At 38.3% G+C, this 23,965-nt stretch overlaps 1 protein-coding gene across 1 annotated transcript in view; it reads right to left on the bottom strand.

The window, feature by feature from the left end:
• nbeab (neurobeachin b) overlaps positions 1–23,965 on the bottom strand; it is a 378,177-nt gene that overhangs the window by 202,305 nt on the left and 151,907 nt on the right. The window contains exons 25-30 of the mRNA XM_053687300.1: positions 22,994–23,174; positions 22,327–22,442; positions 20,800–20,907; positions 19,276–19,444; positions 16,271–16,700; positions 3,088–3,239 (exon numbers count right to left, since the gene is read on the bottom strand). Of these exons, the coding sequence (XP_053543275.1) occupies positions 3,088–3,239; positions 16,271–16,700; positions 19,276–19,444; positions 20,800–20,907; positions 22,327–22,442; positions 22,994–23,174 (1,156 nt within the window). The remainder of the gene's footprint in view (positions 1–3,087; positions 3,240–16,270; positions 16,701–19,275; positions 19,445–20,799; positions 20,908–22,326; positions 22,443–22,993; positions 23,175–23,965) is intronic.

Genomic DNA, 23,965 nt, shown 5'->3' with positions numbered 1-23,965 from the left:
CTATTCGTCCTAAATAGCCCCTGTCCCAACTTTTTTGGAATATGCTTCAAGCATCAATTTCAAAATAAACGTTTATATTAAAAAAAATAATAAAAATAAAAAATAACTATGCAGTTGATTAGCTAAAACATCAAATACCTCGTCTTTATACTTTTTTTTTTGTTTGTTTAAATACAAGTCAAAGTACATTTACAAATCACTCCTTTCGGTTTTTATTAGCCTTTTCCACGCTGTCCCAACTTTTTCAGAATTACAGTTGTAGCTAGGTGGCAGTAAAAGCTCCTCAGGTTGGCTGTGCTTTACTGTCTTAGCATTGCGATATGGAAAGGTAATCGCTCCAGAAAGACGATCGGTGGTAAAGGAGTTATAAACCAGACTGGATTACCTTCACTTCACACACAGACTACAATGTTATATTAATACTACGAACCATCCTGTATTTCAGTGCCATTTTTGTTTCTGCTCTCAGATTGGATTCACTTATTGAATGGTTTTGTTCATCTCACTAACATTTGGTTCCTTTCAGCACTTGCAAAAGGTTCTTCATGACTAGGATAGAGGTGCTAATAGTTATTACTCAGCTTCATGACACAGTAAAGAATTAGAGATGCTGATCATCCTTGATCAACTTCTTTCTAATGCTTCTTTACATTAAGGTTCCCTTAACTGACATTACTGAACACATTAGTTAACATCAGCTTCGGCATTAATACACCACATACCACAGCACTGTTGAATTCTCAACTCTGATTAGGCAGAAGGGGTTGATTTTTATTTATTTATTTATTTATTTATTTATTTATTTATTTATTTATTTTTAGAACAGCAGCTATGAGAGTAGTGGCTATAACTTAAGTGATAACAGCAACTGACTTGTTTCATGGACATTTCACAACATTAAAAGCAACTATAAACAGATAAAAAAAAAAAGTAGGATAGTTTATTCTTTAATAATTAAAAATATAATAGCTGGTAAATTACTGTGATATAGAAGGAATAAAACACGATGGGGTGCTGCTATTCATCCAATAGCAGTAACATTAAGAAAGTTGTATAAATTGATGAGATTTTTTATAATAATAATAAGAAGGAGAAGAGGAATAATAATAATAATAATAATAATAATAATAATAATAATAATCCAAATACTCAACTTCTGCATTAACCAACGTTCAAAGCCTCAATGCGTAACCCGAATCTCACAATGAGCAATACGAACAACAGCGTAACACCTTTCAGCTTGCTGAAAAGCAGGTTTTTTCATATTTAAACCTGGAGAATTACATTTTTGTGAATTTATGTGGAATTATTTTTAGTCAGGGGTTGAATAAACACTTAACACAGGGGTATTTCATTAACATTTAACTAAACACATTATAACGTTAATTTACTTTCTTATTTAACAAAACAGTACTGTACTTACAGGTTATTAATGATGAATGAAATTTTTGGTGATAATTAATGTAGAAAATATTGTTAGATAAGGTTGTTATTGATTTTCTATCCATTTGCTCTGGCTTTAATCTGCATCGAGGCCTCGCTACAGCAATTTTATAATTATCAGTATTATTATTTGTATTATTATTATTATTATTAGTAGTAGTAGTAGTAGTATCATTATTATTACTAATAGTAGTTGTAGTAGTAGAAGTATTATTATTATTATTAGTAGTAGTAGTAGTAGTAATAGTAGTAGCAGTAGCAGTAGTAGTAATAGTACAATCATTTTTATTAGTAATAGTAGTAGTAGTAGTAGTATCATTATTATTACTAATAGTAGTTGTAGTAGTAGAAGTATTATTATTATTATTAGTAGTAGTAGTAGTAGTAGTAGTAATAGTAGTAGCAGTAGCAGTAGTAGTAGTAGTAGTAGTAGCAGTAGTAGTAGACTATTAGTAGTAGTAGTAGTAATAGTACAATCATTATTAGTAGTAATATTATTATTATTATTAGTAGTAATAGTACAATAATAATTATTATTATTATTAGTAGTAGTAATAGTAGAAGTAGTTGTAGTAATAGTACAATCATTATTAGTAGTATTAGTAGTAGTAGTAGAGTATTATTATTATTATTATTATTATTATTATTATTATTATTATTATTATTCGCAGTAGTAGTAGTAGTAGTAGTAGTATCATTATTATTACTAATAGTAGTTGTAGTAGTAGAAGTATTATTATTAGTAGTAGTAATAGTAGCGGAGTATTATTTTATTATTATTATTATTATTATTAGTAGTAGTAGTAGTAGTAGTAGTAGTAGTAGTAGTGGTAGTAGTAGTAATAGTAGAAGTATCTTTTTTGTTATTCTTCAAATCATCTTCTTATTATTATTAATAATAGTAGTAGTAGCAGAAATAGTATTATTAGTAGTATCATCATCATCATTATTATTATTATTATTATTATTATTATTATTATTATTATTAACATTATTTTCAACAATTTTTGCAGACTTAAGTCAATGATGCAGCAAATGATGTGGGGCACCATAATAAAACCCATACATGAGTGTTATAGTACAATATAGTGCAGTATAGTGATTTCAAATATATTACTGTAGGTGTAAAATAAGGTGGGTCTGGGTCATGTTTCTGTCATATTCAGTATATTGATATTTCAAATCTAATTCACAGAACGCCATTTTATTCTTTCATTCGAATACATATATATCTACTTTAATGACTCGTGTCTCCACTATTGTCGTTTGACACTGAAAATGGATTTCACATGGACGCAGCAGGTTAAGTTAGGCATGAAATGAAACACAGAGCATCTTTAAGTACATCTTTATGTAAAATTGGACACTAGCTCCTCCCTGCTGGTACTGATGCTTTAGATGAGCTCACTATAGCAGTGAACAGAGACCTCTAGTGTACAGAGATGGTCTTTAAGCCTGAATCTCATTTAATCACTCCACTCTAAGAATTCCACTCATGTACGTGTTTATATAATTCTAATAAAAAGTGAGCCTTAGTAAGGACACAGAGTGAGACTGTGACTATTATATACAAAACGGCCAACGTTGTAAACAGGTAAAAGTGTGTCTTTGGGGTGAGGAAATGATGTGAATCCATTTGTTTACCTGTGGTGTTGATCATGCTTTTAGGTGTAGCAGAAGTCGCAGTGAAGATGTTGGGAGTGCTTCCTGAGCTTGCCATGGAGGAACCAGAAGTGACCACAGTGTTAACTGCCATGCTGCCAGCTGGAGGCTTCTTAGCTTGGACTACCACACTCCTGACACAGAGAGAGAGAGAGAGAGAGAGAGAGATAGAGAGAATGGGGGGTGGGGGGTTGGGGTGAATTATTGCATTCACGGAACAATATGCAGAATTCATTTAATCCTAATTCATTTAATCCTGGTTTAAAATATATGCCTCTCGATAAATAAATAAATAAATCCCAAGATGTCCGGATTGTTCCAAAATTACAGAGAGGTGCCAGAACTTTTTCACAAGATACAAGAAAGTTTCGCCGCCGTTATAACGCCATGAAATGGACAAACAAGTTCCTGCAGAATATTTATCGCACATTCATGAAGGGTAATAACAACATATCCTATTTGACCAAATTATACATTTTAATATCTGAGAACTTATTTATCTTTATGCAATCATCGTTTTAAATTAATATTTGTTCAGATATACGGTTCGATTCTTTCCTTTTAATTCCTTTTGATTATTTAGTTCCATTTTGATTATTTTGATCATTCCCTTTGACAATTCCTTTGGATTATTTAGTTCCATTTTCGGTTTAGGACACTTTCTTTTTGTCTCCTCGCTTTGCTGTGATGTAAATGTCACGGATGTTTGTATGAAGTTTATATGTTTGCAGGCCGAGCGCACTGACAGAGATGTCAGGTGATATTCACATGATGGTGCCCAGACCCGGAGGATCAGGAGCAGACATGGAAGAAGAGTAAACATCCTGGCCTCATGCACGCATGTGCGTGTGAGAGAGATAGAGTGTGTATATGTGTGTATCAGTGTGTGTATGTGTGTAAATGCTAAACTGCTTCCCCCTTAAACCTCGGCGAACCACATTACACCAAACAAAATGTCAAAACGAGAAACTCAGCCTGTAACAGCTGGTAGATCCAGGGCACTGTTTCCCTGGTGCAGTCAAGCATGTGTGTATTTAGAATCATATATTTTATATATATATATATATATATATATATATATATATATATATATATATATATATATATATATATATATACACACACACACACACACAATCAACCACAATTCCAAGTTGAGACGCTGTGTAAAATGTAAATAATTGTAAATACACACAGAATGTAATGATTTGCAAATCTCATAAACCCATATGTTATTCACAGTAGAACATAGAAAACATATCAAATGTTTAAACTGAGGACATGTACTGTTCTAAGGAGAAAAAAAAAAAAAGTTAATTTTGAATTTGATGGCCGCAACACATCTCCAAAAAGTCTGGAAAAGTAAGTGTTAGTAAAAAGAAACAGCTGGAGGTTGATTGGGAACAGGTCAGTAGGACGATTGGGTATAAAAAGAGGATCTTGGAGAGTCTCTCAGACGTGAAGACGGGCAGAAGTTCACCAATCTGCGAAAAACTGCGTCTGTGGAATTTGTGGAACGATTTTAGAATAACGTTCCTCAATGTAAAATTGCGAAGACTATGAACATATCATCTACAGGACATAATATCATCAAAAGATGACGAGAATCTGGAGAAATCTCTGTGCGCAAGGGACGAGGGTGAAAATCAATATCGCATGCGTGTGATCTTCGGGCCCTCGGGCGGCACTGCGTTAAAAACAGACCTGATTCTGTAATGGAGATCAGTGCATGGGATCAGAAACACCTCCAGAACTCATTGTCTGTGAACATAGTTCACCGTGACATCCACAAACGCTGGTTAAAGCTCCATCATGCAAAGAAGAAGCCGTATGTGAACATGATCCAGAAACGCTGCCGTGTTCTCCGGGCCAAAGCTCATTTAAAATGGACTGGGACAGAGTGGAAAACTGTTCTGTGGTCAGATGAATCCAAATTTTAAATTCTTATTGGAAAGCACGGACTATGCACTATGGTCTTCTAAACTAAAGAGGACTAAAGAGGAGAGGGACCATCCGGCTTTTAATCAGCGCTCAGTTCAAAAGCCTGCGTCTCTGATGGTATGGAGGTGCATTAGTGCCGGCGAATGAGGCAGCTTGCACATCTGGAAAGGCACAATCAAGGCAACATCTGTTTCCATCCAGATTCCATCCCAGCTTTACTTCTGAGAGACTCTGCCGCTCTAAGATACTCTTTTTATACCCAATCATTCTCCTGACCTGTTGCCAATTAATCTAATCAGTTACAAAATGTTCCTCCAGCTGTTCCTTTTTAATAACACTTACTTTTCCAGCCTTTTCTTGTCCCCGTCCCAACTTTTTGGAGATGTGTTGAGGCCATCAAATTCTAAATTACCTTATTTTTTTTTCTCCTTAAAACAGTACATTTCCTCAGTTTAAACATTTGATATGTTTTCTATGTTTTATTGTGAATAACATACGGGTTCGTGAGATTTGCAAATAATTGCATTTACTTACATTTATTTATATTTCGCACAGTAGTGTCCCAACTTTTTTGGAATTGGGGTTGTATATATAAACATATATGACGCAAAATTTTGGCACCGAATAAATCCCAGACAAAATACACAAACATCTTTATTTCAGTTCGAATCAGTACGATAGTCTCTTATATAATTAGTTAGCCGGTAGTTATGTTGTTTATGTTGTAATACACCTTTAAACTTCATTTTACATACTGTACAGGGCCATACATCAAAGATACAAAACCGTGTATATTCGATTATAAACGCTCGTCACTAGGGTGCTGACTTGTACACATTTTATACTGTTAGTTAGTGAATGTTACGTATGTAATGTATGTTTAAAGTAATCCTGGGTATATAACTGGACCTTATGCACCTTTATAATGAAATTTCTATATTGTACTTTAAGGAACAAAGATATACCTTCAAATCCCCCACAAAAAGTACTAAACTATACATTTCAGGTATAAACACTTGTATGCTGAAGGTGTGATACACCTTTAAAATTCCTTTTAAGTACATCAATTCAGCCTTATGGACTTTATTGAGGTATGAAGTATTCCAAGAAACATTTATATAAAATCTTGGAGAACAATAACATACCTGCGAATGTATAACTGTCTTTTTCATATCCAAATGCTTGGGCAAGGTCTTATATCCTTTATACTTTTACACACTGGATATATATCAACGTAGGTTTAAAATGGATCTTAGGTACATAATTTGGCATTTACACTGGTTAGACTTTGGGGAATAAAACTGTATCAGTAGATATCAGTAAATTCCACTCAGAAATGAGTCAAATTTGTGCATTTCAGAGTGTATTTCAGGTACAAACATTTGTCACTCGGCTGGCGTCTTAAAATGTATGACTATTATATAATTATTTAGTCAAGATTGAGGGTGTAATACACTTTTAGAGTTCCTTTCAAGTACATCGGTCGGGCCGTACAAACCTTCGCGAGGTACAAGGTATTCCGAGGTACGTTTATATTAAAATTAGAGAACAAAAATGTACCTGTAAATGTTATGCAAAATATACAAATCTGTGTATTTCAGCTGAAAATGCTTGTTACTAAGCCGGTTTCTTTAGTCAGTGAATAAAAAAAAAACATTGTTTTATGAATATATATATACCTGAATATATATATATATATATATATATATATATATATATATATATATATATATATATATATATATATATATATATAAGTGGGTATGTATGCAACCATATGCCAAAAAAAAAAGTCCTGGAAGTCCAGGAAATATATATTATATATATATATATATATATTATATATATATATATATATATATATATATATATATATATATATATATAATATATATTATATATATATATATATATATATTATATATATATATATATATATATATATATATATATATATATATATATATATATATATATATATATATATATATTCAGGTAGGTTGTATATTATAAGTATGCATATTTTGTAACTTCAGTTATTGGAGTTGTATGTATGGGGATGTAATACATCTTTAAAATTAATTTTCATTATAGTATATCATTATAGACTTATATTTACATATACTTACATCGTAATCACCTGATTATTGAGTGCCTGTGTGTATACGTTTATTTTGTACAGTTGTTATATATGTCCAGTCTGCAGCCCAATCGAATGGTGCACATAATAATGAGGTATGCAGTACATTATCTATGCATACCTCGACCTAAATAAGCCAATAATACGAAAAGAAAATATTAAAGAAATTATAAAACGCTGACACGCAGCAAAATTTAACCTGTGCTTTTCCTACAGAAGGAAACGTTGACACAGAAATGCGAAATCCAAAAAAAAAAGTACCCACAAATCCCTCTGACACGTCAGGCCCGCGCATCATACCCCGAGCGTATTTTGTTTGCATTTTTTCGGCCTGCTACGTTAGCTTAGCATAGCAAGTGCTCAGAAAGCGAGAGAAAAAAAAAAAAAGCTACGGCTAAACTCTCCCATCATGTTCCCATGCGCTGATGTTCGAAATACAAAAACAGCCATCTTTGCATCAGCAGATCCCATTAAATTGACCGTCTCTAAATATAGACACTAAACAGCTTAACTTATTAAAGAAATGTAAAACTAAACCGCATTTAATTCGCTTAAACGACACAAAAATGTGTCCATAATTCCTCCTCTTCAAATGTTTAAACGGAAATCACATGGCTCTCACGAGGCCCAGATAGCAGACGGTCATGAGTTAGCGCTACACTCTTGACCCAGATATGACCCATGACGGGATTATCTTCAGCTTCACAGGTAAGTATGTGGTGTGTATTGACGGTGTTTGCTCCTTTGTGTGTCTGTGTGATGCAGCGCAGGTCCGACCGACCCTCTCACCCTCAACGCCAGATGTGTGTGTGTCCGAGTCAAAAACCTTCGACTGTGTTCGTTAACAGAATAGACAGTGTACCGAGAGCAGACACACACACACAAATGACATTCGCTCTGTTTTTCCATTATACATCCTCGTGTGTCTTGTTTTAACCGTGACCATGACACCGACGGTCTGTCACGTACTGCATGCTACGTACGGTGTTATTTAAGTATCGCACTAAATAATTCACACGATATATATAAATAAATCAGAACATTATCATGGTACGGCCCGCTTCAGGGAAACAAACTGAGAACTTAAGACGGGCTACATGCGTAAGTCTTGTCAGAACATATGTGAAAACGCACTATTTATCGCAGTTTTGCGTTCCAAATCTAAAACAAATGTGAAATTCTTTTCCTCCGTCTCCGACTGAAACGTCCGACGGCTTTCCTCTTAACGTTCCTCATCATCCATAATGTTTTCAGCGTTCGGATATCTGTGTTTTGCAACCCGGCAACACAAAAGCCGTGATTTATTTCCCCTAACGCATCCCCTGTTTATCCTACGTCCACGGCTTCCAGCAGGTCCTTGACAGCCGGGGTTGATAATATTGGAGCGGTGTAATAAAATATGTACACGTTTTCATGAATTATCCATTAGCTAAGCGCTCATGAATGATGTATTTGACCCAACACATATTTTATTAATAGGATTTTCTTAATTGAGTTGCTTTGAATAAAGCAAGGATTAATCTCTGGATGAATATTAATTCATCAACCTCCGAGTCGACGTCGGCGCGTTTCCGTTCGTTTAATACAAAACGCTACGACGATTTTCCAGTCGCAAATCAAATTCTTTTTTTTCTTTTTTTTTTTTCCTCCCCTTTATTTATTTATTTAATTATTTTTTTTAAAAAAAAAACAACTTGATGAGATATAAATTAGTACTGGGGCATAATTGTGGCCTATTTGAATAATGCATCAATACACTGCGCATTGATTTAATCTCCAATCAGGGAAGAGCTCGGAGCTTGGCTTTGATTTGGATTTGTCATGCTCCAAGCCCCAGCTGCAACTCCTGCTTCCAGGGTATTGAAGACTAATTGAAAAATGCACCTTCAGGAAAGTTCCAGAAAGACACTGAGCCGCCCCCATCCGCTCTGCCGCATTTGAAGGCTCCCCCCCCACCCCTTTCTTTTTTTTTTTTTTTTGATGCTGTCACTCCAGATCTATTGTGTTTCTGACAGACAATCGAAGAGGCCTGTCGGCGGCTGGCAGCTCATTTCAGTGGCAGGTGGCAAACAATTAGACACAGCAATTTGGGCCGCGGCGGATGACATTAAAGCGTGCAGGGCCCGAGTAGTACATCGCGGCCACGTACGACAGCCCGTGTGAAAGCATTTCAAAAATAATACACTTTGCTGCGGCGACTCATTTCATCCCGTCAGCCTTCATTAAGGGACTGAGGGCTGAGCGAGACAGCAGGGGAGAGCCGAGGGACACGCCGGACCCCTTCCGTTTAATCTGCCATCAACACCCTGGAGACCTTCTCGAACACCCCCCCCCCACACACACACACACACACATAATACACACTCTGCACCTTTGCTATTCAGCAGACACACCTCATCTGTAACCTTCAGCATGGTTTGTAATCAGACCGGTGTTACGCCAGGCACGTTCTCATCTCAGTGCTTGACTAAATTGAATCGCAATTCCAAAAAAAGATGGCAAAATGTAAATGATCGTAGGAAGATACAACACGATCATGTGATCAAAAGAGCGAAAGCCACACACGATCGTCGAGTAATCTGGAACAGCGCTATAGTACTAAAGCATGGACTGTTGAGAGACACTTTAACTCCGAAATAACGTGTTGTCTCAGACGCTATGCTATAGTTATGGAATGGAATGGAAAAGACGTCTAACAGCAGTCTCTGGAGTTATTTTTTTTACGGTTTTATACGAGTCTGAGTGAGGGGAAAAAGGAAAGTTTCCACTACGTGGTCCTATAGCAACCGATAATACCTTATATTAGACATTATAGCACAGAACTGTTGAATTCTCAGATATGATTGGTCTGAACGTGTTCATCACTTTTCTACAACAGCCGCTTTGACGTTAGTTCTTTTGCTGTCAGTTTATATTAATGCACCCGTCATTATTTCTACAGCGTGTTCCGAAAGTCTCCGTACATAAGGCACTGTGTGTGCCAGGACAACGTCGGCTGAGTCTTCCGTCAGTGGATGCTCGTACGTCCGCTTCTCGGTCGGTCCGCGACACGTCCAGTCTTTTTGGATTTGTTAATAAGTTCGGCGACCGCTTCGTGCGATATGATGTGCTCGCCACGTTTCCTGTTAAAGTCCTTCGCAACTTTACGACGGCTTCCCGATCCAGCCACGAGAAAGTCCTTCTTATTCAATACGACCTTTTATGTCAAAGGCGTTCTTAAAGGCTGTCTGAAATATATATATATATATATATATATATATATATATATACACACACACAATATGAAGTAAGTATGAAAATTTTTTGAAGAGATTTTGCTAAAAAGTGTTAATTTCCCCTGTGCACGGAGACGTTTAGGACATTCTGTATAGTATCAGCTTACAGTATATGGGGATTTCTATGGCAGACAATCTACATAATCTAAAAATAATAACTAACTAGTGGTGAGCACGTTCGCCTCACGCCTCCACGGTCGGGGGTTGGATTCCCACCGTGGTCCTGTGTATGGGAGTTTGCGTGTTCTCCCCGTGCTGCGGGGGTTTCCTCCGGGTACTCCGGTTTCCTCCCCCAGTCCAAACACATGCATGGTAGGCTGATTGGCGTGTCTAAAGTGTCCGTAGTGTATGAATGGGTGTGTGAGTGTGTATGTGATTGTGCCCTGCGATGGATTGGCACCCTGTCCAGGGTGTACCCCGCCTTGTGCCCCATGCTCCCTGGGATAGGCTGCAGGTTTCCCCGTGACCCTGAAAAGGATACGCGGTATAGAAGATAGATGGACGGTCATCTGATCAGAATTTATGAAAGGAGTCTCCAGTGTCAGTGCTTTGCAACAGCCTGAGAAAAAGCTGTAAATTCAGGACAGGAGATCGTACTTTGTGGTTTCTTGGTAACTTTTTATTTATTTATTTATTTATTTATTTATTTAATAACTTGTATTGACCGACCTCACGCCAGAAAGATTATAGTTTCTAGCTGCTATAACATAAACGATAGCAGGACGTAATCTGTTTCCACAGCATTAAATGCAACTATAAACGGATAAAAAAAAAAAAAGTCTGACGTGGCATACTTTTATCAAACTGCTGCGGTATAAGAAGGTTAAAACGTTTCGGGACGTGTTCGCGTCCGCCCGTCGCCGATTATTTTTCGATTACGGCACATTGCCAAGAGGTTTCTTTCGAACTGAATACACTGTGCATTGCAAGACTACTGTTTAATATTCACAGTATAATCTACCGATGGAGTCAAAGAAAGAAAAAGAAAAAAAAAAAAACCCGCACCATACTCCATTTGAGACGTTTAATACTTATCATCGAGTAGTATTTCATCTTTGCAAAATGTACACGTTTGCAGTTTAAATCAGTAATCCCTTGCGAATCGCTCGAGATTGATTCACCCTATCAGTGATCACTGGTTATTTCCCGCCAAAAAAAAAAAAGTGTTCTACTTCGTACAGGTTTGAACGCAGATTTAAGGAGTGCTTTCGTTTGACTGCTTAAGATACGACCATCTGATCGAAAACATCAAAACGCTTACGTTATCAGTGGCATTTCTTGCCAAACAAAATGTTTTATTAATATTTCAGTACGATGTGAAAGATTAGAGAACTAACACTAGCTTGATTTAGGGCAGAAGGCAAGCACTCGGTGTGTGTATCAGTTCAGCAGCAGGGCTTAAACACTACACTGGGATCAGCCGAGGATGAATGTTTCCCCCTCTTGAAATGGAGACGGATAACTCGGAGATCTTATCTGAGCCCGGAATGTAAACACGCACCCAAGACGCTCAACTGCAATCCAAAGACCTTTTCAAACACAGAAATTCTTAGTGATAGGCGGCGCACAGGACTGACGTGACTTACGGCTTGCTTACAAACGAAAAATCATTATGGTGCTCGCATCTGGAAAGGAATAATCCAGGTATTTATCACGGGCTGACTAATATGCATTGCACTCTGTTGTTATGTCAGAAAGTAATCACGCAGTCAGAGAGAGAGAGAGAGAGAGAGAGAGAGAGAGAGAGAGAGAGAGAGAGAGGTCCTCATACTTTACAGAGACAGTGCTGAAATCATTCATATCAGTTGGCCTTATGTAACATTAATGATACGAGGAAGAAATGAATCAGATGAAAGTACAGGTTAGCGCTTTTGACAGTAATGCTAATGCTTAAATATTAGCTGTCGTCTAGTTGAGAGGAATATTGTTGATGTTGAGCATGGCTACAGTGCCGGACCACGAAGTTCATCTGAGTTTATTCCAAGCGGTGCACTTTAGCTTGGCAAATTTTTAACGCTTTTGAGTAAAGCTTCCCAAAAGCATCGTAAACTTACAATTAAACTTACAAAACAGCTACAGGCCATGTTTACAATTACAGTCCATGTCCTGTGAATCCTGTGTATTTACTGTCCTGTGTATTTATTGTTTTGTCCTGTGTATTTATTGTCCTGTGTATTTATTGTCCTGTGTATTTATTGTTTTGTCCTGTGTATCTATTGTTTGGTCCTGTGTATCTATTGTTTTGTCCTGTGTATTTATTGTCCTGTGTATCTATTGTTTGGTCCTGTGTATCTATTGTTTTGTCCTGTGTATTCATTGTTTTGTCCTGTGTATTCATTGTTTTGTCCTGTGTATCTATTGTTTTGTCCTGTGTATTTATTGTCCTGTGTATTTATTGTCCTGTGTATTTATTGTCCTGTGTATCTATTGTTTTGTCCTGTGTATTCATTGTTTTGTCCTGTGTATCTATTGTTTTGTCCTGTGTATTTATTGTCCTGTGTATTTATTGTCCTGTGTATTTATTGTCCTGTGTATTCATTGTTTTGTCCTGTGTATTTACTGTCCTGTGTATCTATTGTTTTGTCCTGTGTATTTATTGTCCTGTGTATTCATTGTTTTGTCCTGTGTATTTACTGTCCTGTGTATCTATTGTTTTGTGTTGTGTATTTAATGTATTGTCCTGTGTATTTATTGTTTGGTCCTGTGTATTTATTGTTTTGTCCTGTGTATTTATTGTCCTGTGTATCTATTGTTTTGTCCTGTGTATCTATTGTTTTGTCCTGTGTATTTACTGTCCTGTGTATTTACTGTCCTGTGTATCTATTGTATTGTCCTGTGTATCTATTATTTTGTCCTGTGTATGTATTGTTTTGTCCTGTGTATTTACTGTCCTGTGTATTTATTGTTTTGTCCTGTGTATCTATTGTTTTGTGTTGTGTATTTAATGTTTTGTCCTGTGTATCTATTGTTTTGTCCTGTGTATCTATTGTTTTGTCCTGTGTATTTACTGTCCTGTGTATTTACTGTCCTGTGTATTTACTGTCCTGTGTATTTATTGTTTTGTCCTGTGTATCTATTGTTTTGTCCTGTGTATTTACTGTCCTGTGTATTTATTGTTTTGTCCTGTGTATCTATTGTTTTGTGTTGTGTATTTAATGTTTTGTCCTGTGTATTTATTGTTTTGTCCTGTGTATCTATTGTTTTGTCCTGTGTATCTATTGTTTTGTCCTGTGTATTTATTGTTTTGTCCTGTGTATCTATTGTTTTGTCCTGTGTATTTATTGTTTTGTCCTGTGTATCTATTGTTTTGTCCTGTGTATTTACTGTCCTGTGTATTTATTGTCCTGTGTATTTATTGTTTTGTCCTGTGTATTTATTGTTTTGTCCTGTGTATCTATTGTTTTGTCCTGTGTATTTATTGTTTTGTCCTGTGTATCTATTGTTTTGTCCTGTGTATTTACTGTCCTGTGTATTTATTGTCCTGTGTATTTATTGTTTTGTCCTGTGTATCTATTGTTTTGTCCTGTGTATTTATTGTCCTGTGTATTTATTGTCCTGTGTATTTATTGTCCTGTGTATTTATTGTTTTGTCCTGTGTATTTAGTGTTTTGTCCTGTGTATTTATTGTTTTGTCCTGTGTATTTATTGTCCTGTGTATTTATTGTCCTGTGTATTTACTGTCCTGTGTACCTATTGTTTTGTGTTGTGTATTTATTGTTTGGTCCTGTGTATTTATTGTTTGGTCCTGTGTATTTATTGTTTTGCACTCGTCTCACACTGTTGTGTATATTTGCACTTTATGTAGTCTTGCGTACTGTTCGGTGTTGCACCATGGTCCAAAAGAAACGCCATTCCGTTCCAATGTATTCAAGCTATATAGAAGAATGACAATAAAAACCCACTTGACTTAAGCTCAAGAAACAGACTTGCTCTAATTTTTAATAATCATCTTTATGTGAGTAGCATTGCTTTCAGGAAGCCTGTTTTGTTCAGATTTTCACTAAAAGTAAAACAGTCTTAGGCACCCTATTCTTTTAGTACAAACGTTGTTATAGATTTCCAAACAGTACATCCATCCATCCATCCATCCATCTTCCATACCGCTTATCCTACACAGGGTCGCAGGGAGCCTGGAGCCTATCCCAGGGAACTCGGGGCATGAGGTAGGGGACACCCTGGACAGAGTACTAACCCACAATCGCACACACATTCACACAATATGGACAATTTGGAAATAGCGATCAGCCTACAACGCATGTGTATGAACGAACTGGGGGAGGAAACCGGAGAACCCGAAGCCCCGGCAGCGTGGGGAGAACGGCTGCACGAGAAGACTTCACGCACAGGGCGGAGACGGGTTTCAAGCCACCAATCCCAGAGGTGCGAGACAAACGTGCTAACCACTAAGCCACCATGCCCCCCCTCCAACCTCCTCCAACCCAAACAGAACGTTTCCAACAAAAAATTAACTGCATGTTATGTAGCATATCTTTTTTTTTAGATAAAAACATATTGAAGGCTGCTGTATTTTGCTCAGTAAACCTTACCAGCCAATTTACCAATCACCGGCCGCGAATTATACCCGAGACTACTCATTCTTTAAAAAAAATAAATAAAAAGGAAAGGATTTTCACACCAAACGTACTTTGGTCAGTTTATTACTGTTTACTGAACTTTCTAGTAAATTTCTTTTTTTTTTCCATCTACCGAAGATTTTTGCACAGTAAAGCAACTATATGATTTTTTTATTCATTAATTTTTTATTTTATTTTTTTTATTAAACTTATTGTATATCAGTTTATGTTCAGCATTTTGACCTGAGAGCTACTTTATAATGTATGGCAGGACATCATAATAAAAAATAAAAAGTAGTAGTAGTAATAATAATAATAATAATAATAATAATAATAATAATAATAAATATGTACTTGTAATATTTTATTAGAAACATTTTTGAAATAATTTTTATTTTTCCCCCAGAATTTTATCACTCAATATTTCAATATACTTTTGATTTCAAAGCAACGCAATAGTGCACTTGAGAAATTACACCTCTCAGGTCAAACTGCTGGACATAAGTTCTCTCTATACTTTCTCTGTTACAATAGAGAAATAGTTCATTTTCAGGAATATAATAAATAATATATATTAAATCACATTTTCAGGTTTTCTCCTTTTATTATAATTTTTTTATTTATTTTTTTTTTCAAATAAGAAAAAAGTTCTTAACTGAAAAATACGAGTTACAACATATAAACATATAAGTCGAGACAAACTTTCTTCTCTCAGGTTATGAGGTTATTTCAGCTTATGAGCAGCCATGAAAGCACGGTGCAGTCGTAAAATCACAGAACTGGTGTGAAATCTTTTATTAACACTGGTTTTAATAAACACTCCAAATAATGGTGTCTATCTGAACTCGGCTGTCTAGCGGTCTGTAGTAAAATAGTGCTGTCTGTCTGTCTGTCTGTCTGTCTGCCTGGAGATCTGAATGTAACTGTTAACCAATGAAATGTGAACACACAGAATGAAGACTGAGCAACATGAAAAGACAAATAAAGATCATGACATTTCTGACATTCTTGAGACACTGAAAATCAATACTGCGGTTCTCCTGACTGATCACCTTTATCCTACCATGAAACGTTTCTATCCCGATGGGCGTGGTCTCTTCCGGGATGACTCCGCCCCCATCCACAGGACACCAGAGCTCACCGAATGGTTTTGATGAGTATGAAAATGACGTAACTCATTTGCTATGGCCTTCACACTCATTACATCTCAACCCGACTGAACCCGAGTTCTGTACCTGTCAAAGGAGTGGAACTGCATGGGCATCACGGTCTGCGTCTCCCTCTTTAACACCTGGTTTTCAGGATATGTTGTCGGTTCAGGGCTGCTCTCACTGGCATCCAGAGGAGCTGCTACCAGACTCTTGAGAATCTCTTTGACGTTGATGCCTTTGTTGGATTGGCTGATGCTGGAGATGGAGGCAGCAGGCTTAAGGAGATCCGCTTCAGTCAGGTTCTCCTGGACTTTAGCCTCTGGTGAGAGGGTGCAGAGGATCCCACGCAGGCCGTCCGGTCCTCTGGAGCCGGGTTCCAGTTCGGCTCCGTTAAACATGCAGGACGCAGGCTCGTCCCCGAGACCGGAGTCGGAATGAGGCAGAGACACTTCAGCATGTGGATCAGAGACCAAGGTGGGATCTTTACTGCTGTCTGAGTATGTCAGCGGGTTTTCTGTTGAAAAAAAAAAACAAAAAAAAAAACAGAGGCATCAAGACAACGATAAAACAATCTGATATTTCATAAAGTGTCCCAAAGCTGTGTACACATTCGCATGCACACAATAACCAACACGTAACAAATCACTAGACGAGTGAATTTCCTCCACCAACGTCATTAGGACACTTCAGTGGAGTATCTGACATATAGCTGACTCCAGAATTATTGGCACCTTTCAACAAAAATGGGCCAAATTGACCGTTTAAAATGTTATACAATTATTCAAATGACCAAGAACGTTTTTAATGCTTTACATTTAGGTTCTGATTATTGAACACCTTCAAATTATAAACCAGTGTTCAAACCCTCACGGAGGAAAACGAAAACAGCTTAATGACCGTGCTTGCTTGCTAATGCTTCCATTAGCTTACTGTCTTAATAATGGAAACTTTAACTTTTTTTTTTTTTTTTTTTTGCTGTTGTTGTTGCGTTTATTTTCATTAATATCTTCAAATCATCTCCAGAACCTGTATTGTTGACCAACTATCGCATGCATGTCAAATTTATTCATCATCTGTCACCATGACTACATATAACAAAAAAGAGACAGATGATTATTGAACTGTAAGTCAGCTAACATTCATCCATCCATCCATCTTCTACACCGCGTATCCTCTTCAGGGTCACTGGAGTCTATCCCAGGGAGCATGGGGCACAAGGCGGGGTACACCCTGGACAGGGTGCCAATCCATCGCAGGGCACACTCACACACACACTCACACACCCATTCATACACTACGGACACTTTGGACACACCAATCAGCCTACCATGCATGTGTTTGGACTGGGGGAGGAAACCGGAGTACCCGGAGGAAACCCCCACACACACAGGGCCACAGTGGGAATCCAACCCCCGACCCTGGAGGTGTGAGGCGAACGTGCTAACCACAAAACCACCGAAAAACAACGTTGGATATCTGAAAGAGTCAGAATGTCCAGGAAGATGATGCTTCTACTGTGTATTTAACAACAACCGACATTTCTGTAACATTTCTGTAACATTTCTGCAAAGGGTTGATTTTCTGTACTATATCTCAATTAATGCTGTTAAAATACTTAAAGGGTTTTTTTTTGCAAGTTTATGAAGTCAGTATTGCAAACGCTTAAGGTTAAAATGAATTCCTTGAGTGTAAACAACAAGGCTTGGGCAGATGTAGCCAGACTTCACACACTCACACCCAGCTGTTTTCCACACACTCTGCCATCCTGATGAATATTCATGTTCTGCTGCTAATGATGCCAATGCATCCTTTTGGAGCTAAAGATAATGTCTAAATCCCATCTTGGGCTCAGATATTTGTCTTCTGCGTAGCATCTGAAAAGATTCCACTGTCTTGATGTGTTTATTTTTATTTTTTTGGCCTTAAGTTTATGAGGCAGGACAGGAGCCTGTATGATCCCATTCTCCTCTGCTGGATTGCCTGCCTAATGGCCACTGACAGTTAGTGCTGGAAATAGCAACACTATCTCCTGTGTCCTCATATGCTGGCTTTGTCCATTTTTCTCTCCCTATAATGCTGTCACACTCTCTCTTTTGCTCCCTCTGGCTCATTCCTTCTTTCCTCCACCCCTCATCTTCATCACATTCTTTGAAGCTTATTTCATCTCCGCTCGTCCCTTCCAACGTCTCAAAACTGAAGAAGAAGAAAAAAAAAGAAGCCTTTGATAAGCCTGCGAGTCAAATTCCACGAGTCCTTTTTTAGGTGAAGTGTGACTGACGAGCTCAGCCGAGTTCCTTCATGCACTCACTAGCTCAATTCCACGCCGCATAATTAACAAGACATGTGGATTTCGGGAAAGGAAAGACAGAGGCGCCTGGTCAATGATTGAGAGCTTGGTTTGAGATGATGAACAGCAGAGAGAGAGAGAGAGAGAGAGAGAGAGAGAGAGAAAGAGAGAGAGAGACTACTGATTCTCCAAAGCCACTTGAGAAAACTAGAATTGAACACACTAGTTCTAAGAGCAACAGCTTTAAACAGAAAAAAAAAAAAAGTATTACACTCAGAAACAAGAAAGATGAGATAAGCTAGTTATGGTCAGTGAGACATTAAATGTGCCTCAGTAATGAGAATGTATGAGAATGTGTCTGAGAATGATATCCTTCCCCGCCAGCAGAGGTCACTGTTGCATAAGTAGTAGTCTGCTTCCCTCATTCACACCCGGGTTATTTCCTGGTTCGTGTATAGATCATTTTCTCCATTCGAATTTGCGAATTCTGAATCTGCGAAGTCTTGCCACTCCTCCTGCCTTGATATCGCCATTAGATGGTCCTTTTCCCAGTGCACCGACCATTACCTGACTGGTTTCACTGAGAGTTTGGATTATCCTTTGAAGAAACACCAAGCACATGGACCGTAACTCTCTCTGAGCTTCCACTGTTACAGATAGCGTGAGGAATTTTTTTTTAGCTTTTCTATACTCGGTATAGATGGTGCACCAAAAAAAAAAAAGGCTTGGTCTGAAATTGTAAGCAATCTAATAATAATAATAATAATATGATGATGATGATGATGATGATGATGAGCAGCACCTGTGCTCGTGGGAGAGTTGATTTCCTGGCGAATGCTCCTCCCTAATTGGCTGAAGGCCCTGGTCATCTCGCGCTGTGGCTCCAAGATGTCGCGATACTTCGACACCATAAGGACAGAGATGAAATAGACCACAGCCAGGGCCAGGAACTGCGCCTGCTTCCCATCATCCTATAAAACACATCGCAGCACTCTTCATGCGAAACTGCAGAAAAGCTACACTGTTCAATCTGCATGTAATATCTTAATACGCAACTCTATATGGGTTTTGTTTTTTGTTTTTTTTAAATATATATAAGGCCTTGGGAGGGTCAAGCCCATCAATCAAATATTTACGTGTAAAACATAAACATAGGCTGTGTCTATATTGCTTAAATAGAGTGATAAATATTGCATGTTGTCCTTTTTCCAAATAAATTCAGTCTACAGTGTTCCAATAAAATACATGACCGTTTAATAATAAACATTATTATTATTAATACAAAAAAAAAAAAATGCTAATATATAGAGTGTTCAAATTGTTCGGTCTGTTTGATGACTCCTGGGAAATATAATCAGCTTTTTTAAATGACCTTTCATATGTAATATTTCACATAGACCCTTTAAGCTATATAACTGCACTGTAAATGAAGATTTTTAAGATATATGATATGCTCTTTTGTAAGTAAGGGTTAGGGTTAGGGGTTAGGGTATATAGGTTAGGGTTAGGGTATATAGGCATATACCCTATGCCTCAGGGTATAACCCCAGTGACCAGGAATAATACAGTTTAGTAAACTAGTAGCTACTTGTCCTTTAAGTAGTCCTTAGTAGTCATTTACACGCAACAGCAGAATACTAAACCAAGAGTTTAAGGGATTATTGTATTAATAGAAGAAGAAAAAAAAGCTGTCAGTTTGAACTTGCACGTTGACTTCCTCCGACTTTCATATGTTTTGTATAAACAGTTTCCGGAGTTTCTCAGTTGCCTTGCTGTATATTGTTGGGTTTTTTTTTTTCTTCTGAAATATCTGTTATGCAGTAATTCTTCCAGCCTGTTTGGGCAATCTTAGCCAGTTTTTATTGGCACCTTTGTTATAAGACTGACAGATGTGTGTCTGGCTTCAAATCAGGTCTGGAGACCGAGACAAACATCGTGGGGGGAAAACATTATCTTCTTTTCTGATCGATCTGCATTATGTTTTGTATTGTTGTCTCGTTGAAGCGCGCACTCAGATTTCATTTTGAACTGTTTGGATTTGTTGTCGATCAATTGTAAATCGGGCACGGGGGGGGGGGGGGGGGGGGGTACAAACTTTTGCACTGAATCATATATAAGTCAAACTAGCATACTTCTAATAAAATGGCCAAATAAATGCGTTGCTCGAGGAAGAGATTGATAGGAAAGTCTTCGAGTACGCCGTTAAATCGCCGCTTGCTTACATACGAGCAAGCCGCAGAGATCCACGCGGTTTAACACGAACACACGCTTCATGAGAGAATGCACGGTAAAGCGAGCGTTTCGAGTTCCCTCCGTCGTCACTTACGACATCTCGGAAGACGACGGCACGCAGACGGTTGATGTCCACGTCCTGCAAGAGACGATCTGGGTCCTTAATGGGAGAAATGTTACTGGGGAAATTCTCTATGGAAGTCTAAAACAGAACAATATGTATGTGAGTCAACACACTTCATCTCAGTACAGTGAGCTTTCACTAACACATTCTCACTGAGGGTAGAAACGGCGAGGGGCAGACTGCGTCAGGCCGCCGTTTTGGGGGGGGGGGGGTGCAGAACTACAACGTTTTAAGTACATAGTAATCAATGTGCAGCGATTAGTATAAGAATAGAAAAGAATTTACTATATGAAAACAGAATAGAATTTACTATAGGAATAGAAGAGGAGAGAAATTCATACAAGAATGGAAGAGAATGGAATGGAAATTGCTATACGAATAGAAGATAATAGAAATTACTATGAGAACAGAGGAGAATAGAATTTACTACAGGAATAGAATAGAATAGGATTTACTGTAGGGATAGACGAGAATAGAAAAGAACGGAATAGAAAAAGTAGCACTGAGCGGGAACAGAATAGAATAGTGAAGTCTGTAGTGCTATTATAGTAATGCTATAGCTATAGAGACGTTATGGCAATAGAATAGAATAGAAGTTACAATGGGAATAGAAGACAATAGTAAAGAATGAAAAAGAATAAAGTAGTGATGAGGGGAAATAGAACGGAATCGTAAAATTCTATAGTAATGCTATAGTAACGCTTTAGCTTTAGAAATGCTATAGTGATAGAATAGAACAGAATGGTATAGAATAGAGCGATAAGGAATATGATAAAGAATAGAACAGTAACTGCTACGACGTTGTGTAATATAGTAATAGAATAGAATAGAATAGAATAGAATAGAATAGAATAGAATAGAATAGAATCGCCAACCTGTCTATGCTATAGTTGGTTGGAAAGTGAATAGAAAGACCTGATATTCAGTACAGAGAGGGGGGGGGTTGGGGGAGGGAGGGAGAGAGGGAGGGAGGGAGGGAGGAGAGAGGAGAGAGAAGAGAGAGGGAATGAGGAGAGAGAGAGAGGAGAGAGAGAGAGAGAGAGGGAGTGAGGAGAGAGGTGAGAGAGAGAGAGAGGACAGAGAGAGAGAGAGGGATGGAGGGGGCGAGAGAAAGAGGGAGGGAGGGAGGGAGACAGGAGATAGGAGAGAGGTGAGAGAGAGAGAGGAGAGAGAGAGAGAGAGAGAGAGAGAGAGAGAGAGAGGGAGTGAGGAGAGAAAAAGAGAGGAGAGAGAGAGAGAGAGGGAGTGAGGAGAGAGGTGAGAGAGAGAGAGAGGACAGAGAGAGAGAGAGGGATGGAGGGGGCGAGAGAAAGAGGGAGGGAGGGAGGGAGACAGGAGATAGGAGAGAGGTGAGAGAGAGAGAGAGGAGAGAGAGAGAGAGAGAGAGAGAGAGAGAGAGAGAGAGAGAGAGAGAGAGAGAGGGAGTTAGGAGAGAGGAGAGAGGTGAGAGAGAGAGAGAGAGAGAGAGAGAGAGAGAGAGAGAGAGAGAGAGGACACCTTGCAGGAGCTCTGCATGCTCTCCAGAGTTTTCACACTGGACACACAGGACTTCATTCCCCTGTCCCTGTGACGCTGTCTGCACTCTAAACAATTCTTCACAGCCACACAACACACTGAGAGAGAGACAGAGTGAGAGAGAGAGACAGAGAGAGAGACAGAGAGAGAGGCAGAGAGAGAGAGACAGAGATGAGATGAGATATTCATATATCCTATGGTATACATGTCAGTTTCGTAGTCTTTGATACCGCACTGCATATAAACTTATAAAAGCTATAGGAATTGTGGCAAAATGCAGTCAGTGTAATACACTAAAGACACACTGATAGAGAGACAGCGGAAGAAATAAAAAGATTGAGTGAGTGTGTGAGTGTGTGTGTGTGTGTGTGTGTGTGTGTGTGTGATGAATACAGTCTGGCAATGAACAGAATAAGAATAGAGAAATAACGGGCTGAGACTGCAGCATGAATAAAACATTATAGAACTCATCTCAACATCATCCTAGAAACAAAACAAACAGAAATGCTGCTTTTTTTTAAAGTGTCAAAAAAAACAACAGTGCGGTCTACACAGTAACGGAGACGCACTGTTCATGAGTGTCCACTATGATCTCTCTCTCTCTCACACACACACACACACACACACACACACACACACACTGACTGACCAAGTCTGAGACACTGGCGCATCAGTCCTCCAGAGGACATGTTCTTCTCTGCCTCAATCTCGCTGAAGTTGAGCGAGCTGCCAAACACCAACACGTCCACCATGGACATGAGGCGAGTCAGAAAGGTGACGGCTGTGTCCGAGGACATCCCCTGCGTCGCCTCTATCCCCTCCAACTCCGCCTGATAAACACACACACACACACACACACACACACAAACATGTAAACAAAACCTAAAAGGAGCTGCCAATCAGTCATTTTGTATAATATTCATGTCTTTATCTAACGGCCCAGAATTACACTGCGCACTTGTTTTAATAGGACTGCGACTGTGCTGAAATAAGGTTGCAGTAGCGTTGTATTAGACATGGGTGTCGGAGTGGTAGTGGGAAAACTAGTCTAAAGGGGGGCAGTGGTGGCTTGACGGTTAACGCTCTGGGTGACTGATCAGAAGGTCGGGGGTTCAAGCCCCAGCGCTGCCACTGTTGGGCCCTTGAGCAAAGCCCTTAACACCCTCCTTGCTCCAGGGGGCGCTGTATCATGCCTGACCCTGCGCTCTGACCCTAACATGCTGGGGTATACGAAGAAAAGAATTTGCACTGTGTATGTGTGATCAATAAAGACTCATTATTATCACTCGGGGGGGGGATTATGTTATTGTATTAAAAAAAAAAAAAAAAAAATGGAGGTGGGGCTTGAACGAACACGTTATCGACATGCGTGGTATCCAGCCAAATTGTCCTTTAAAAACCACGTGACATTTTCTTAATGATGTCCAGTTATAGACTTTAAGGTGATACCACAGCAGTAAAAAATAACTCATAACTCGCTGGTTTATATAACTTGCAAAATAAATAAATAAATAAATAAATAAATAACTCTGGGTGCTCATCCTCTAGGACAGCATTTGTGTACAGCGGTCAAATTTCTCACCGCTACGACTGTAATACAAGAATGGATTAAATCGATTCC

This window comes from Ictalurus punctatus, chromosome 17, assembly GCF_001660625.3.
Source record: "Ictalurus punctatus breed USDA103 chromosome 17, Coco_2.0, whole genome shotgun sequence".
NCBI classification, from domain to species: domain Eukaryota; kingdom Metazoa; phylum Chordata; class Actinopteri; order Siluriformes; family Ictaluridae; genus Ictalurus; species Ictalurus punctatus.
This window is presented reverse-complemented; position numbering and strand designations above follow the sequence as displayed.